General features: G+C 41.0%; 1 protein-coding gene across 1 annotated transcript; it reads left to right on the forward strand.

Moving 5' to 3' along the window:
• The first annotated feature begins 715 nt into the window (after positions 1-715).
• On the forward strand, positions 716-16,098 carry LOC139454541 (uncharacterized). Its single transcript, XM_071236323.1, has 5 exons — positions 716-741; positions 4,121-4,412; positions 4,763-6,336; positions 13,506-13,797; positions 14,088-16,098. Exons 2-5 carry the CDS (start codon positions 4,121-4,123, stop codon positions 15,950-15,952), a joined length of 4,023 nt encoding a protein of 1,340 aa, XP_071092424.1. The 5' UTR covers positions 716-741; the 3' UTR covers positions 15,953-16,098.
• Positions 16,099-18,910: the final 2,812 nt, after the last annotated feature.

Genomic DNA, 18,910 nt, shown 5'->3' on the forward strand with positions numbered 1-18,910 from the left:
CGTGAAGTGGGAAGAGTGTAATATTTTAACGAGTGACGCAGTTTTGAAAGGGAGACCTTGGAGGAACAGTAGCAGGAGAATGTTCGATTTGGTTTAGTAACTCAAAATACGGTAGATGGAATGTTTTGTTTGTTTGATGTTTAAGGCTGCACTTGACAGTATTCCAGCTATATGACGGGTGTATGACGAGTGACGCAGTCACGAGTGAAAATATTAGACTCTCCCCACTTCACTCGATGAGATAAAAGTGGTATTTGAGAAAAGACATTAAATATCCTCTATGTAGAAGACCGCCTACGTGGTCTCGTGTTAGAGCATCCGACCGGTGAGCGGAAGACCTGGGGTTCGATCCCCGGCCGTTTCATACCGAAAGACGTTAAACGATGGTACTTGTTGTTACCCTGCCTAGCGCTCAGCATTAAGGGTCAGAAACAAGGACCGGTCGGCTCGGAGTCAGTATACTGTGTCTGAGTGGGGCATTTGTGTTAAACTGCGGCAGGGTATCTCATTGGGCTAGCAATATAAAATCGACATTAGTCCGGTCTTGTAAAAGCAGCCACACACACACGTGCATGGGCGTCGCTATATAAGTGATATTATCTTGGACGCGATGTTATACCCCATTTCACCTCAATTCACTTCACTTTGTAGAAAAGAAACCAGATGATCTAAATCTAGGAGGATATTTTACACCGAGGGTACAGTTTCCCTCTACACCGCCGTGGACGACCGAACTGCAAGGTAGGTGTAGGTTTACTGAGAAACTCGGAGATGAATATTTCATACCCCGAAGGCCGTGTATTGATTTCTGCTTTTCTTTGGTCAGGGAGTTCCTGACAAAAAGTCTCGTAGGGTACACGTGCTGCTTTCCATCAGGAATTCTCTGTTTTGTTATTTCGAAGTTTCAATCATTTCGTGAGCTCACTTTCGTTATTAAACTGGGTCATTCTAGCGCGCTATTCACTGTTCAGATTAAAATACGACATCCGAGTGTTCATGGAAATGTATATATATTGTCACAAAATGCTTGTTAATGAAAACTTAACACACTGTTGTAATTACACTGTAATTAACCTGATTGTGTTCTGAATTTGTTCTTGGTTGCCAACCCGGAAGTTAGATATATATACCCTACTTTCGTTATGATAATGATATCGTGTGCTGGCGTTCTCAGTTCTCCCTTTAGCAAGCCAGACTGGTCAAAAACCTTTTAAAATTACCCAAGATATGTTTCATTGAAAAGTCTTTTAACGAATCCGAGTTGTTATCGTTGACGTGGTGCATGCATGGAGTAAACACAGTTCATTCTACACTTGGACTTTAGACACTCGGTCTTGTCGCCTTAGCCGATGAATGCTTAACACAATCTATATCTCCATGTAGAGAGTTCGGTAGTATCTGGACATCGGCAGTGATCGGACACTCATCAAACATTTGTTTGTAGCTGAAAAGGTAAACTGTCAATACACAAAGTTAACACGCATGCATAATCCCCTTCCTGCAAACTCCATTTGAAAATACGTCTGGTGGAGGAAACTGTCAAAACAAACGGTTCAGTATGAGCTGTCCTACTGTCACGCCATCCTACATTATCACTGGTTAAATACAACCAAAAGTTCTACAGTAACGTTATATATTTTTTAATAACTGAGCATTCCACTCCACCCCTCAAAAATAATTAAATAAATTGAAATTAAATCTATATATTTGCACATATGGTGACAAATAATTTTATTTATTTGTCTATATACAACTTAATCATATATCAAAGTAGATTTTCTTTCTTTTTTTTAAATGTAAATAAGTGTAATTATTTGTATTCATTTTTTTCGGATTTTTTTATATCTGTAAAAGGAATTATTTTTATTTAAATATATTTGATATATTTTACAATATTGATCAAAAAGCGGCAATTGTAGCAAAAAGTATAAAACCAAAAGTGCCAAAGGGATATCACAAAGGCCTTCCCTCAATTATGTGTTTTTGTCTGTTTCTTGTTTAAAGCCGCACTCAGCAATATTACAGCTATATCACGGCGGTCTGTAAATAATCGACTCTGGACCAGACAATCCAGTGATTGATATCACGAGCATCGATCCATGCAATAGGGATACGATGACATGCATCAACCAAGTCAGCGAGCCTGACCACTCGATCCCGTTAGTCACCTTTTACGACAAGCATTGGTTGCTGGACCTATTCTACCCCGGATCTTCATGGGTCTCAATTATATCCGAAGAGGATAAACTATGTCAATTGGTCATACAAGTCCGACATTATAGTGTTAGTCATGTGTCATTTACATAAATACACATGTACTAGTATCCATAACGCAAAGATTACTATCATAAAGTTGCATTTTACATTGATATAAGCTGCCTGAACAGGATTATATTGTAGTATATGTATGTTGTGTCCGAGATATAGCTGGAACACTACTCGTTATTGTAAACTTAAGTACTTGTATGTTTTCTTCTTTCAATCGGTATCATATTTTGTACGTGAGACCACTTCCATTTATGGCCCTGAAGATTTTTTTACCCGAGAACAGAATGCCAGAATTAGCGGATACACACAGACATGGTGTAGACGCGGACTAGCGTCCACCACCAAATTAGTTCCAAATATTGCTGGTGCATTCGTCGGTCGGGTACCAAAGAAGTTGGCCAAGTTTTTTTACCAGTGTTTTGGGACAACAAACTAATAACTGCATTTTATACCCAACTTGAGGCGGTGGTCCTAAGCTGGACGGGTTTTATTGTTTTTGCCAAGAAGCATACTGTTCAAGAACGTATTGAGCGTCTGCAGGGCGCAGAGTTGATGGCGATATTCTGTGGGGTTAGTTCTACGTTTTTAATATAAAAATAGATTTACGGCTTGCTGTGAGTGATATCAGACAATCTATTTTAGAAATCTTTCACATTTATTGTGTACCTTATCTTTTCGATCGATGTACCTGAAATAAATATTAAAAGACTGTGGTGTCCGACTACTGTTTTTTTGCCGTACAGCCGACCGGATCCGGGTACAGCTGACCGTGTCCGGATACAGCCGACCGTGTCCGGGTACTACCGACCGTGTCCGGGTACTACCGACCGTGTCCGGGTACAGCCGACCGGATCCGGGTACAGCTGACCGTGTCCGGGTACAGCCGACCATGTCCGGGTACTACCGACCGTGTCCGGGTACTACCGACCGTGTTCGGGTACAGCCGACCGAGCCCGGGCACTACCGACCGTGTCCGGGTACAGTCGACCGTGTCCGGGTACTACCGACCGTGCCCGGGTACAGCTGACCGTGTCCGGATACTGCCGACCGGGTCCGGGTACTACCGAAGCTGTCGTCAAGATAGTGGTATTTCATTAAGCGTGTTTCTGCTATTTTCTTGCTCTTTTCGATCGATACTGACGGGGAACCAATAAGCATGCAGCTAATACAATAAAAAAATGTCATGGCAGGAGGTATTATATACGTTTTGTGTGTTCACTTTAATCAAATATATGAAACAAATGTTTATTTGAGCCAAACAAGGCTAAGAAACAGAATAAGTAATATCTTGTGATCTTAGCAATCAGTAAGTGAGTGAGTTCGGATTAACGCCGCTTTGAACTATATTTCAGTTGTTTCACGAAATATCAGTTTGATATGGGAGAAAAGCCTGTATGTTTTAGACGTTTACCACTTTGACTAAATCCACGATCACGGGTGTGTTGCGGGAATACCGAGGAACATAATGAGGGCCATTCTAGGATTCCTACGATCGTAGGTACTGCAACGCCTAATGGATACAACTCAGCACGGCGAATTGCAGCGCCTAACACGACCAGCCACCCGTTTTCCCTTTAACAATCAAGTTTGAATTGTGGATATCATCATACCTAGTCGACTTTAGATTGGGTAATCATGAATCTCATTTTCTCCAATAGGAAACCTTTTTCCTAAAAGTTCAAAACATCGAAGGTTTTTCATTTACGATTGTTTTCATAATTAACCGATTGACTCGGTCAATGAACTGGTCGGTATTGTCAGGATTGAAATGTCCATAGTTTATTTTGAGATAGCCATGTTTTATGCACGGGATGTAGTGATGAGGACTTCAATGCTTCTTGTTCTCTTTCAGATGGCGACCTCTCAGAAACTCACTGAACATTACTTAACCTGTGTCATATGCTCTGATGTCTTCACTAATCCCTGCACACTTGTGTGTAACCACACCTTCTGTCGGAAATGTGTCGTCAACTACACCAAGACCAGACCAGAAGCCATCAGTGCCAAGTCCCTCCTCTGTCCATTCTGCAACACGATGACGAAAGTGTCCGCCCCTGAGAGACCAGTGGAGGGGTGGGCGGATGACGTCAAGCCTAGCTTTGTCATCCAGGGACTCTTGGACTCATTTGGTCCGGGATCTAAAGGTATAAATCGTGTAAAATACTTGCGTATCATATGATCGTATGATACTATTTCACATATGTCATACAGTTTCTGTAGGCGCTTTATTTGACAACACAACCAAACACATTGACTAAATAGCATCCAAGAAATATATGTTGTTTGTTGGAAGCTAAGATTTCAATTATTGACTCCAAATATCAGCGTGTGAGGTTCTAAACAGTATTCTGGAATTCCAAGCACCATAGAAATATTAGTTTTTGGCAGCTATGATTTCAAATATTATTTGTATTTAGTAACTTTGTACAATCAGTCATTGGTACATCAGTGTATTGCGTGTTAAACACTCTTAACGTATAACTTCATCTTTCAGATACAACCAACTGCAGCTATTGTATTCAAGAAGGGGAGACAACTCCTGCCTCTGTTTGGTGCTATGTGTGTGATGATGCACTGTGTGGAAGATGCGTCAGAGTTCACAATCGCATCCCAGCTACTCGTCATCATGACCTCACTGACCTTTCTGGGGAGGTCAAGGTCAAACGAAGACGAACGGTCATGTGTAAAGAACACACGGATGAAAGCATCAAGTTGTTGTGTAAAGATTGCAAGAAAGCACTTTGTCAAACCTGTTGTACAATCTACCACAGGAAATGTGAGTCTGTTGTCAGCTTGGGAGTGGAGATACGGGCAATGAAAGCAGTACTGACGCAGGCGACGGGCAATCTGTCACGGAGAAAAGACGAAATCAGCAAAGAGATTGAGACAAAGAAGTCAAAGCTGGAGGAGGAAACTTGTCGATTTAAACAAATGGAATCAGATATTAACTCTGCAACGGTTAAAGCGATAGAACGGATTAAACTCCGAGAAAAGGATCTTCTTGATCAACTGAAAGAGATGTCAGACAAACACCTTGGACAACTGAAAGCAGACATTAAGTCAGGTGAGATGTCAGTACAGATGTACCAACAACAGGCTGAGCTGATAGACCAGACCCTACAATCTGAGTGTGACATGGATGTGTATGAGATGTATCAGGGATGTGCGGCGGATGATGCAGACGCAGAACTGAAGAAGAGAGGAAGAATAGCCAGGGTCACATTCACACAGGACACAGACAAGCTGAGTAAATCTCTGGACGATCTACAGCTGGGAGAGATAGACGTCCTGTATGAGGGTGTGCTGAACCTGAAGGCTACTCCTGTGTCACAGGACACCATTAACGTCAGAGTAGCAGGCGACGAATCTGACGTAAGGCCATTTGATGTGACAGAGATGGTTGTTAATGGTATTGACACGGTTGTAGTCACAGATCAATTTAACCACAGTGTGAAGTCCTTCTACACCAGGAACAATCAACAAGGTCACAGTAAGCTCCTGCTTGGTGGATATACCTGGGGTATTACGAAGTTGACACACAACCAGGTGGCCGTCACTGTCCCGAATATCAATCAGATTGTAACAGTAGAAGTCAACCCTGACCTGGAGCTGCTGTCAACCATCACAACCAGCAAACAGTACTGGGGCATAACGTCCCTGACACCATCAACACTAGCAGCTAGTTCCCCGTCTCCTCCCTGTGTTGATATCCTGGATATGACGGGAAACGTGCTGAGGTCAATCAGTCCACGCCACAATGGAAACAACATCTTACAATGTCCCAACTTCCTCTGTACCACGAGGACAAGAAATATCCTGGTATCTGACAGTGGAGCCAGGTGTGTCGTGTGTCTGACCCCCAAGAGAGATGTAGTTTTCACCTACAGCCCGACAGGAGACACAGCACTGAAGTGTCCCCAGGGTATCACAAGTACCAGCACAGGTGACATCCTAGTGACAGACCTCTCTCTACACAGAGTCATCCATCTGACGGAGTCAGGACAGTTCGTAAAACATCTACTGACATCCCAAGACAGTATCCAGAAGCCAAGCGGAATATATGTTAATGTGAGAGGGCGGGTGTATGTTTGTCTTAAAAAGGTTGCTATACAGACCTTCTTGTGTAGCAACTGAACATAGGGTGTGTGTGTGTGTGTGTGTGTGTGTGTGTGTGTGTGTGTGTGTGTGTGTGTGTGTGTGTGTGTGTTTTGTGTGTTTTGTGTGTGTTCGTAGGTGCATTTGAATGTGATAGGTGGACTTGTAAATATAAGACGTGATCGCCTGAGAATAATCAGCCTCAGGTACCTGCCGAAGGAGATTCCACTGAGCATAAATAACTCAAAATTCACACTTGTCTTTGGCGGCAGACAGTTTCATAAATGAATAAGTAACAGTACTTAACGTGTTGATATGTTTTCTCCTATAAGCAAAGACATATCACAATGTTTCTATATCCGCGCACTACTCTCGTACACGTCTCAGGTGGCAGGTTGAAGACACAGGTTCTCTGGCGTTTTGAATTTAATTCGACTATTGTTTATTCCGTTTTTGTTAATAGCCGATGACGTCACAACGAACTAAACTGATAGGGTGATTATAAGACCTGGGTTCGATTCACCAAATGGTCGGAATGTGTAAAGCCATTTCATCGTTCCATGTCATGTATTACTAAAATAGTAATACCAGCAGTGAAAATATTTGCTGACTCGAAAATAATCGCTCCATAATCATATTTTCAATGACACTGTACATTTTGCTTGTTCCTAGAAAGATATGTTTCTTTTTAAAGAAGTAGGTTCTAATTTAACAGTCAAAACGACCCGTCTTCCTTCACTAATGCGCTACTAACCGTGACGTCACTGCTTTGTGTGTTCGCAAGTTTTCCCACGTGATACCTATCAGTCAATAACAAGGCTGAACCAAATGTGACTAGCGCTGCAGAGAAGCCCTTCTGTACGCTGTTAATTCGTAGTATATGCGCTGCGTCACCTTTATCATTGGTACAGCTCTATTCTTGTGAATTAACCTATGTTTGTTTCTCTGTTATAATTTCCCTATATACTAAGTTACGATAAATGTAACGTTTGACACAACACACCAGTGCGTTGGGATTCAAATATTAAATAATACACGTAACACCGATCTACATTAACGGGTCTAAAAAGCACTGATGTAATCGGTTCCTATCATTAGTGTCAAATAAAGCCGATTGTCTGATTAACGAGACTTGACTCTATATGAAAACACGGGTTTATTTCTTAAATAATACTATTGCTTTTAGTAATCTAATGTAATAAACTTAGAAATCAAATGCCCTCAAGACTTGATGGAGCTGATGTTTCTGAATGATGTTGGTCTGTTGTTTTACACCGCACAGTCCACTGTACCGACTAAACCGACTAAACCTGTCACTCTCAGAAAGTGATGATACCAGGTGTTCCGGAAATGGGAGCGTATCCTGCCCCACCGGTGGCCCCCGTCACAACACATGCAAAGGCAAGGCATTTATTTCAGGACATCCAGCATGTACAGCGACCAATTTCTTTCTTTCAAAAACATCAAAGTGGTAAACGTCTAAGAAATGCATAACTTCACTCCGACATTAAACTGACACGCCCTGATATTACTGAAATACTGTTCAAAGCGGCGTTAAACGAAATCTCTTTAATTCACTCATTCAGGACTAGGGGTCAGAGTTGTCTAAGGCGCCCGATTTTCTTCTGCATACAGTTGCATCAAGGCCTGCCAAAATCCTTCATTTGTGGGTTGGAATCTCAGATCTGCCCTGATAATATTTCTGGGTTTGTCAGCACCATACGCAAGCTCGTTGGTTTCCAAAGTCACCTGAATCACTTACTCAAGTCATCCTTACCATCATAATTGCGTATCCTGAATCCCGATCCCAGGTTCCTGTAATGCTTATCTCAAGAGCCGGCTCAAAAGGAGATCAGGTAGCCAGGCCCCGTGGAGTGTGATCAAGGCCTCACGTCGCACCTTGATACTCATGCTGTCGATCACTGGTCCAGACTCGATTGATGGATCGATCACGTGATACAGCTGGACTATAGCAGACTAGCGCAGAACAACATTCACTCACTGCGTGGTATCAGAAATATTTTTGAACACTCATATAGGTAATTTAAAATGGTATAATTCTTTAAATTGATTTTAAAATGAACATTATTATGTCTCAAAAGTTAAGAAAGTCATTCAAATAATGCTGCACAGAGTGCAAAACACAATTCATCACCATTCTACCATGACGATTTCCATGGCGATACCAAATGAGGGGAGTTGTGTGCCATCGGATAAATCCCGTGTTTTTTCAGGAAGACAGCTATGTGGAGTCCGGCAACAAAGAAGCACTTACATTTTATGCAAATTGTGTGATTTGCGGGTGCTAACTGTAGTTACAGTAGTTAGTTTGTTTAACGCCGCACTCAGCTATATGACGGCGGTCTGTAAATAATCGAGTCTGGACCAGACAATCCAGTGATTGACATCATTGACTTATACATCATATATTTAGTGAGTCAAGGTATAGCTACATGTACTATACTTCAAAACTAAACACGTGTATTTACAAAATGAATCACTGTGGATTCAACTATGTTGCATCCATCAACTTGAAGAATGTTCATTATGTACTGATCTTCTTTTTAGCTAAAAAACAGTATTTATAGGAAGTCATTGAGTCATACTAAAAAGGCTGGAAGATCGAAAGTAACTCGTGACCTCTTTGAAATCCCCTTTCTGCATATGTCAAAAGCACAACGTATGCATTAAAAGTATCAATTAATTAAATTAAATTAATTAAATGCTGTGTACTGCTCTGCTTTATTTACACGGCCTCTCGACGTCTCCTTTTAATACACCGCATTTTATAACTGCAACTTGGCAGATGTCGTGTACTTGATCACGGTATAACACGCATGTTTGCATGGACTTACCACAGCCATTGTAATAAGATCACTTTGTAGAAAGGTAACCAGAAGATCTAAATTTAGGAGAACATTTTACACCAGAGGTACAGTTTCCCACTACACCGCCGTGGACGACCGAACTGGCCTCAGACCACAATGATTTGCGACATGACAGCCCACCACAATTAATGCTGACGACACTACTTTGTTGACTATCTCTTATAAAGGCCTGCAAAATCTTCTTGATGTTCAAAACTATGCTGATAGGTGGCAGCTAAAATATAATGTAAGCAGGAGTGCAGTTCTATACTTTGGATATGGGGCGGTCGGGTAGCCTAGAGGTTAAAGCGTTCGCTCATCACGCCGAAGACCCGGGTTCGATTCCCGACATGGGTACAATGTGTGAAGCCCATTTCTGGTGTCCCCCGCCGTGATATTGCTGGAATATTGCTCAAAGCGGCGTAAAACCATACTCACTCACTCATTCACTATACTTTGGATGCTGAAACAATAAGGTTCAAACCACTTATGTATCAATTGGCGATATGCATGTTGCATAAAGGAAAGCTATTAGATATGCAGGTGTATATCATCTCTTGAACGTACACAATCTGCATGTGAAAAGTTACATGAACTCATCAACACTAATCATAATAATGGGTTGTATTTTGGTGGTCGGAATGCTATATCTGCAGCACGTATCTGGGAGGGGGAAATCGTATCATGTGGGCTCTATGAAATGCTTGAAGTTGTACAACGTCAATTTTGTAAAAAAGTTCAGGGACTACACAGGCGCACTCCCAGTATTGTTGTATTGGATGCTATCGGCATCATTCCACTGCAGTATTACATAGATAAAAGAGCACTATACATATTAGGAAGGCTATGTACTGCAAAGTATAACTGTGGTTTTAAAGTAGTGTTTCTAGTTCGCCTGGGTCAATTTATGAGTACAGATAGTTTTACATGCAATGTATGGAGTAAAATTTCTCCGAAATATAATATGTTACAGCATGAATAGAAGTATAACCTAAATGATACAATTGTTAACTATGTCAATAATTGTTAATTTATTAATAAGAAATGCTTCTCCAAGGCCGTGATTTATATTTTTAAATCTCATCGAGATGATTTTAAGTCCTCCTTAATTCAAGACTCAGTCTGTCAAGATATGTTAGTATAAGATCAAGTAATAACACTATCTCTGGAAACTAGTCGTGGAGAAGTATGACCATTGAACTAATATTGCAAGACTTGTATTCTATGGATCAGCTGAAATTGTCTCTAGAGAATGCTATTGTAAAACTGTTGCCAATGATATTGTAAAGCACGTGTTTATGTCTTGTACCATCAATATGAATGACCAAAATTTACTTTTTGAACACCATATGTGATATCCTGGATGTAAATATTTTTGTTAAAATCTAGGAGAAATGTCATTCTTGAGTTTTTACTTAGTGGATGTTCAATAGAATGTATTATGGAACTTGAAAGAGATGTGTGGGCAGAAGTAATAATTAATGTAAGCCGCTGTATAAGGAAATGGCAATACCTGCTAAAAACTTGTATGTTTATGAACATGTGTAAATATACCCCCAATTCACGTTAAACATGCAACATAATTATATCTGCATATTGTTATCTTCATTCAATTGGAGGAAATAAAGAATATCTATCTTAAACCGCAAAGTATCGGCTTAGATCCACCATCTTGATTTCACAGTTACCACTATCAACAATGGTCACAGGAAGTTATCAGCCGAAACACACACAACGGCCTTGAACTTGGGATCAAATCATGCGAAGCTGATGTCAATACCATGTACAGATTGTGGATAAAAAATGCAACATAATACAATGTCTAATCTTTCATTTAGGCTATCAGAAGTCATTCTAAAACATTTGTACGGGCTGAACAGCCAATTTCCATTGGGCACTATATTCGCCTATTTTCCTTCCGGGGGAAAAACGGGTGGGTGCGTAACTGTGGTCTGAGGCCAACTGCAAGGTAGGTGTGTGTTTGCTGGAAAACTCGGAGATGAATATGTCATACCCCCGAAGGACGTGTATTGATTTCTGAATTTCTTGGGTCAGGGAGTACCTTCTTAACAGTCTCGTAGGGTACACGTGCTGCCTTCTATCAGGAATTCCCTGTTTTGTGATTTCAAAGTTTCAATCATTTCGCGTGTTTGCACTTTCGTTATGAACTGGGTCATTCTAGCGCGCTATTCACTGTTCAGATTAAAACTCGATATCCGAGTGTTCATGGAAATGTATATATGTTGTCACGAAATGCTTGTTAATGAAAACTTAACACACTGTTGTAATTACACTGTAATTAACCTGATTGTGTTCTGTATTTGTTCTTGGTTGCCAACCCGGAAGTTAGATATATATACCCTACTTTCGTTATGATAATGATATCGTGTTCTGGCGTTCTAAGTTCTCTCTTCAGCAAGCCAGACTAGTCAAAATCCTTTTAAAATTTCCCAAGATATGTTTGATTGAAAAGTCTTTTAACGAATCCGAGCTGTTATCGTTGACGTGGTGTATGCATGGAGTAAGCACAGTTCATACCACACTTGGACCTTGGACACTCGGTCTTGTCGCCAATGAATGTTTTGCACAATCTATATCTCCATGTAGAGAGCTCGGTAGTATCTGGACATCGGCAGTAGTCGGACACTCATTAAAGATTTGTCTATAGCTGAAAATGTAAACACGCATGCATGATACTCTTCCTGCAAACGCTATTTAAAAATTCTTCTGCTAGAGGTAACTCTCTAATAAAACCGTCCAGTATGGCTTATGACTGCCACGCCATCCGTTGCCATCTCCCACGACCATACGCGAACTCTTTACAATATCTGGGACGGTCGGGTAGCCTAGTGGTGAAAGAGTTCGCTCGTCACGCCGACATTCCTGGTTCGGTTCCCGACATGGGTACAATGTGTGAAGCCCATTTCTGGTGTTCCCCGCCTTGATATTGCTGGGTATTGCTAAAAGCAGCGTAAAACCATACACACTCACCGACTTGACAATATCTGAATAATAAGTGATATGTCATGAATGGATGAATCTGCTATTATCAGATCAGACGTTTCGCTGATTAAATTCGAGATCAAAGACGACCGGTTTTGATCTATTTATTTTTCATGTGGACAAATCATTATTATCACCTTGATACTTTTAATCACTTCAGTGTGAGGCAAGAGACGGCGGGGTAGCCTTGTGGTTAAAGCGTCCGCTTGTTACGCCAAAGACCCTGGTTGGTCAGCAATATATTTCAGCTATCAGACCCTGGTTTGATACCCAACATAGTAACAATGTGTGAAGCCCATTTCTGGTGTCCTGGTGATATTGCTGGAACATTGCTCAAGGCGGCGTAAAACTATACTCAGTCAGTCAATATGAGACATACCATCATCTAGCGCTAATACCGTTGAAGCATTATTCATATGATTCCACCTATTAATTCAAACATTGAGATGACATGAAGTCGAAGTATGCAACAGAAAAGTGCTCTCTATATTCACATTTCGTCAGGTTACCTGTCAAATATATATCGTATATGGTGACTGCAGGATGCAGTGACAAAGTGAATTGGGTGGTTAGACTCAGTGTCTGGGTTGACAGTGTGTCATCGTGCCCCGACGTCGTGGGTCGTTGCTCATCATATCTATTATTAACAGGTCTCTGGGATATAGCTCGAGAATTATGATGACTGGCATTAACAAAACAAAACAAAAGCGTGTTTCAAATTATTTTTTTTACTTTTTTCTTATCGATACTGATGGGGTAGGCTTTGTGTGTTCACTTTAGTCAGTTAAATAGAGCAGTTTATGATTAGAAGGGTTATTTATTAATGTGTATTTATATACAAATTTGCGAAATGCACGAGCATGGGTATGATGCTGACAAATCTAGAAACATAATCAGAACCAATCTGGGATTCCAACGATCTTAGGTTACTGCAACGCCTAAGGGACGCAACTCTGCGCGGTTTAATCATTGCGACGCCTAGTATGATCGGGCCACCCGTGTGCTCCTCAACAATCAAGTTTAAAGTGCGGATATCAGACCTACTGGACTTCAAATTGGTTAACATGAATCCCCTTTTCACAACAGAAAACCTGTTTTCTCAACATCGAATTATTTCTTTCACTTACCGAGCGTACATGTAATTCTGAGTGACCTGATACTTAACTGATCGGTGTTTTGAAAGTTGAAGTATTCAAAGTTTCTTTTGAGATTGCCACATTTGATACAACGGGTGTGGTGATGAGAACTTCAAGACTTTTCGTCCTCTTTCAGATGGCGACCTCTCAGAAGCTCACGGAACATTACTTAACCTGTGTCATATGCTCTGATGTCTTCACTAATCCCTGCACACTTGTGTGTAACCACACCTTCTGTCGGAAATGTGTCGTCAACTACACCAAGACCAGACCAGAAGCCATCAGAGCCAAGTCCCTCCTCTGTCCATACTGCAACAAGATGACGAAAGTGTCTGCCCCTGAGAGACCAGTGGAGGAGTGGGCGGATGACGTCAATCCTATCTTTGTCATCCAGGGACTCTTGGATGCGTTTGGCCCAGCCTCTAAAGGTAGACAAATGTAAAATACTCACGTATGATACAATGGCTCAGTATATTCTTGATTATTTCTCAGATATCATACAATTTCTTTTGGTGCTTCTTGACTTCCATTATTGACTCCAAATATCAGCGTGTGAGGTTCTAAACAGTATTCTGGAATTCCAAGCACCATAGAAATATTAGTTTTTGGCAGCTATGATTTCAAATATTATTTGTATTTAGTTACTTTGTACAATCGGGCATTGGTACACCAGTGTATTGTATGTTAAACACTAATAACGTATAACCTCATCTTTCAGATACAACCAACTGCAGCTATTGTAAAGTGGAAGGGGAGACAACTCCTGCCTCTGTTTGGTGCTATGTGTGTGATGATGCACTGTGTGGAAGATGTGTCAAAGTTCACAGTCTCATCCCAGCTACTCGTCATCATGACGTCACTGACCTTTCTGGGGAGGTCAAGGTCAAACGAAGACGAACGGTCATGTGTAAAGAACACACGGATGAAAGCATCAAGTTGTTGTGTAAAGATTGCAAGAAAGCAGTTTGTCAAACCTGTTGTACAATCTACCACAGGAAATGTGAGTCTGTTGTCAGCTTGGGAGTGGAGATACGGGCAATGAAAGCAGTACTGACGCGGGCGACGGGCAATCTGTCACGGAGAAAAGACGAAATCAGCAAAGAGATTGAGACAAAGAAGTCAAAGCTGGAGGATGAAACTTGTCGATTTAAACAAATGGAATCAGATATTAACTCTGCAACTGTTAAAGCGATAGAACGGATTAAACTCCGAGAAAAGGATCTTCTTGATCAACTGAGAGAGATGTCAGACGAACACCTTGGACAACTGAAAGCAGGCATAAAGTTAGGTGAGATGTCAGTACAGATGTACCAACAACAGGCTGAGCTGATAGACCAGGCTCTACAATCTGAGTGTGACATGGATGTGTATGAGATGTATCAGGGATGTGAGGCGGGTGATGTGGAGGCTGTCGGAGACGCAGACCTGAAGGAGACAGAGAGAATAGCTATGGTCAGACAGGACACGGACAAGCTGAGTAAGTCTCTGCACGGTCTACAGCTGGGTGAGATAGACGTCCTGTATGAGGGTGTGCTGGACCTGAAGGCTACACCTGTGTTACAAGACACTACTAACGCGCTGGACCTGACGGCTACTCCTGTGTTACAAGACACCACTAACGAGCTGGACCTGACGGCTACTCCTGTGTTACAAGACACCACTAACGTGCATGACCTGAAGGCTACACCTATGTTACAAGACACCATTAACTTGCGGGAAATGAAGGCTACTCGGAAAAAAGACACTCAACAGTTTGAGCCCCTGCAAACAACTCCTGTGTTACGCGACATCCTTTACCACAATTCTTATAATGCCACATGGGATGCAGTGCCGTGGGATGTGGTAGTGATTGTGGCAAATGGTATTGACACGGTTGTAGTCACAGATCATTTTAACCACAGTGTGGATTCCTTCTATACCAGGAACAATCAACAAGGTCACAGTGAGCTCCTGCTTGGTGGATCTCCCTTGGGTATTACGAAGTTGACACACAATCAGGTGGCTGTCACTGCTCAAGGTGCGAATCAGATTGTAACAGTAGAGGTCAACCCTGACCTGGTGCTGCTGTCAACCATCACAACCAGCAAAGAGTACTGGGGCATAACGTCCCTGACACCATCAACACTAGCAGCTAGTTCCCAATCTCCCTGTGTTGATATCCTGGATATGGCGGGCAATGTCCTGAGGTCAATCTGTCCACTCCAAAAGGGTCACGACATCTTACAACGCCCCGACTTCCTCTGTACCACGAGGACAGGAAACATCCTGGTGTCTGACAACGGATCCCAATGTGTCATGTGTTTGACCCCCGAGGGAAATGTGGTGTTCGAGTACAGCCCTACAGGATACACAGGACTGGTGTGTCCCTATGGTATCACTTGTGCCAGCACAGGCGACATCCTGGTTGCAGACCACTCCAAGTGCAGAGTCATCTATCTGACGGAGAGAGGAAAGTTTGTAAAAGAACTAATGACATCCCAGGACTATATGTCTAATCCACTTGGAATGTGTACTGATGAAAAAGGACGGATGTATGTTTGTCAGATGTATGGTGTCATACAGACGTTCTTGTGTGGGAACTAAACATTGGATCAGTGATGGATGATCAACGTGCTTCGAGAAATACTGTTGAGCTGTTGCGTGTGTGCGTTCGTGCGTTCGTGTGTGTGCGTGCGTGCATGCGTGAATGAGTGAGTGCGTGCGTTCGTGCGTGTGTGCGTGTTTGCGTGAGTGAGTGCTTTCGCCTGCAACAAGGTTTATACATATGTTCATATTGTCTTTGCACAGAATTTACACTACGTCTGCAATTCTGTAGTGAGAGTATTTCTTTCTTAGAGATAAAGTATATTAAAAATAATAATGATAGTGGGAGACGGAAGGAAGTATTGGTCCATTTAAATGTGCTAGGTGGACGAACGCACAGCGTAGGGGCGGAGTGGCGACAGGGAGCCAGTTTACTACGCCCGTTATTCTTTGTGGTAAATAAGCAATACACAACACATGGTAGAATTGGATTTATTCACCTCTTGTTTGCTGTATATCTTAGTCTATGATTATCAGCTGCACTTTCTGCGTCTCCATAATAGACTGTCTAAGATATGTCATAACAACACCACGTGTACGACTGTTCGAGAGTCGCAGTGAACTAAAAAAACATTTCAGCAGACGTCCCTAAACATATTTTTTTATGACTTCAGATATATACTGAACTTTTTTATAAAATCCCTGACATCACTACAATATTACTAAAATACTTACAGAGCGTGGGTCGGTGGTGTAGCCTAGTAGTTAAAACGGACGCTCGTCTTGCCGAAGGCCCGGGTTTGTTTCCTACATGGGCACAATGTGTAAAGCCCACGATGTTAGCTTGCTGGAATACTGCTGAAAGCGGCGTAAAACCTCACTCACTCACTCACTCAGAATTAGGGGCAGGTGTGTCACAGTTTTCTAAGATTTGCGAAATATCCTAAATTTGTTTTTATATGTAACTGACATTACTGAATTATTACTGAACTACCCACAAAGCGAGTATATGTGGCATATTAGAACCAACAACTCAACGTGTGGCTGTTTGCACCGGGTCTAATAAATCTGGAAATGGAAATGATATATTTTTTATTTATTTTTTTTATTGATTGCAGAAGGATGTTACCTTTCCACATGTTAGACATATTTGTTATAACGTACATTGTCAGGATAAGTATAGGACTGTGAGATGCAGTCAGGCAAAGTGCATGTAATGTATTACACAGTAAACTATTCATTTTATTACATTAAAACCAGGCATATATGGTCGGAGCGTGTATATAAATGCGTATATGTACATACAGAGCAAATATTTCTTTTTGAATTATTTCACTAATCGAATTCGCCATTGTTTCTCAATCTTTGCAATACGGCTTTTTTCTGGCAATGAACAAGATGTTTAACCCTTCTTAAGAATAGAACCAAGTTACGTTTATTGTTGCAATACTGGAGATACCGATATATCTTTTCGCGGATAAGATAATATTATTCAAGAAATTGTAGCCAGTATTAATTGCCAGTAGTACTGCAACATTCGGTGGAGATATCATTGATATCAACTATTCTTTTAATAAAGAAGCTCAGATCATTCCAAAACCTTTTCACGTCCTTACAGAAACCAAACAGATGTTTTCTACTCTCCGGTTCATCCTCACAAAAAGTACACACGTTTATGTATATTATTTTCATCTTTTGTATTTCATTTTAGTTTGGTGAATAAATTTTATTGGAAATCGAGCAGATTTGTGTCTTTTGTTCATATTCTATAACTGTAACCTTCCATGGTCGTGAGATATCGGTAATGTTTTCCCTTTTTTCACATACTGTTGATATAGTTTGTGCTTTTGTAAGTATATCGTTGAATATAATTGCATCCTTTTGCGGGTGTACTAATTCAACAGCACCTTATTTCCGGTGTTCTGGCTAACACGGACAGTATTGTTGGCAGTCTCTCTCAGGGCCCTGGGAATATTCCTGATAAATTTTTACTAAGTCGAAGAAAGTACCTTTAACAACATATTTCTTCCTGAAATTTTCAAAAGTCATAAGGTCTATTGAGTTGCAGAGATCTTTAATTGTGTATACACCCTTAATGGTTCAAGTAACATGTTTTCTAAGTCCGTTTCGGGAGCGGTTGGGTAGCCTGGTGGTTAAAGCGTTCGCTCGTCACGCCGAAAACCCGGGTTCGATTCCCTACATGGGTACAATGTGTGAAGTCTATTTCTGGTGTCCCCCGCCGTGACATTGTTTCAATATTGCTAAGAGCAGCGTAAAACCATACTCTCACACTCGCTTCCAGCTAACTATAAACGGTCTGTTATAAAACTTAGAAACGTTACATGTGAATATGAAATGGTCTAGCGTGTACGTGGGACAGTTTTGGGATTTTATCGTAAAAAATAAATTGTCCTCGAAAATATTTTAAAAAATATTTATGCTTCTTATTGTTTGAGAAAAAAAGAAATTGTCTGCCACAAAAATTACATTGTTGCAATGTGTTGTTTTGTTTTAGGGGTTGTGTTTTGTTTGGTTTTGTTTGTTTGTATGTGTGGTTTGTTGTTGTTTTTGTTTTGGTGTTGTTGTTTTTGTTGTTTTTGGTTGTTGTGGGTTTGGGTTGTTTTGATGGGGTTTTTTTTTTTGGGGGGGGGGGTATTTTGGCTCATCATGAATGATTCAATACTAGCATAATGCTTGAGATAGTGGAAATTTGTTGGTGCCAGTTTTGCTGAAATACATCTACATTTTTAATAATCTTTGTTTATGTGTATTTAAATATAATTTTTCTTTACCGTTTCCATGCACGAAAATCTTGTTGTATATTGTTACATTGGTAGCGGAATATGTATTCTAGTCGTGCAAACTCTAAAGCTTAACACAAAACTACAGTTACGGGTTGTATGACTGATTCGAAATACTTTAAAACGCATAGTCTGGAATGGAGGTCCCCAGTTTGAAACTAGTACCACAAGGTTCAAGAAAACTGCTTTCTTAGTGGCTACTGTTGTCTTCCTGTTA

Source organism: Haliotis cracherodii, unplaced genomic scaffold (genome assembly GCF_022045235.1).
Source record: "Haliotis cracherodii isolate W230 unplaced genomic scaffold, xgHalCrac1.p SCAF_10, whole genome shotgun sequence".
Classification (NCBI taxonomy): Eukaryota; Metazoa; Mollusca; class Gastropoda; order Lepetellida; family Haliotidae; genus Haliotis; species Haliotis cracherodii.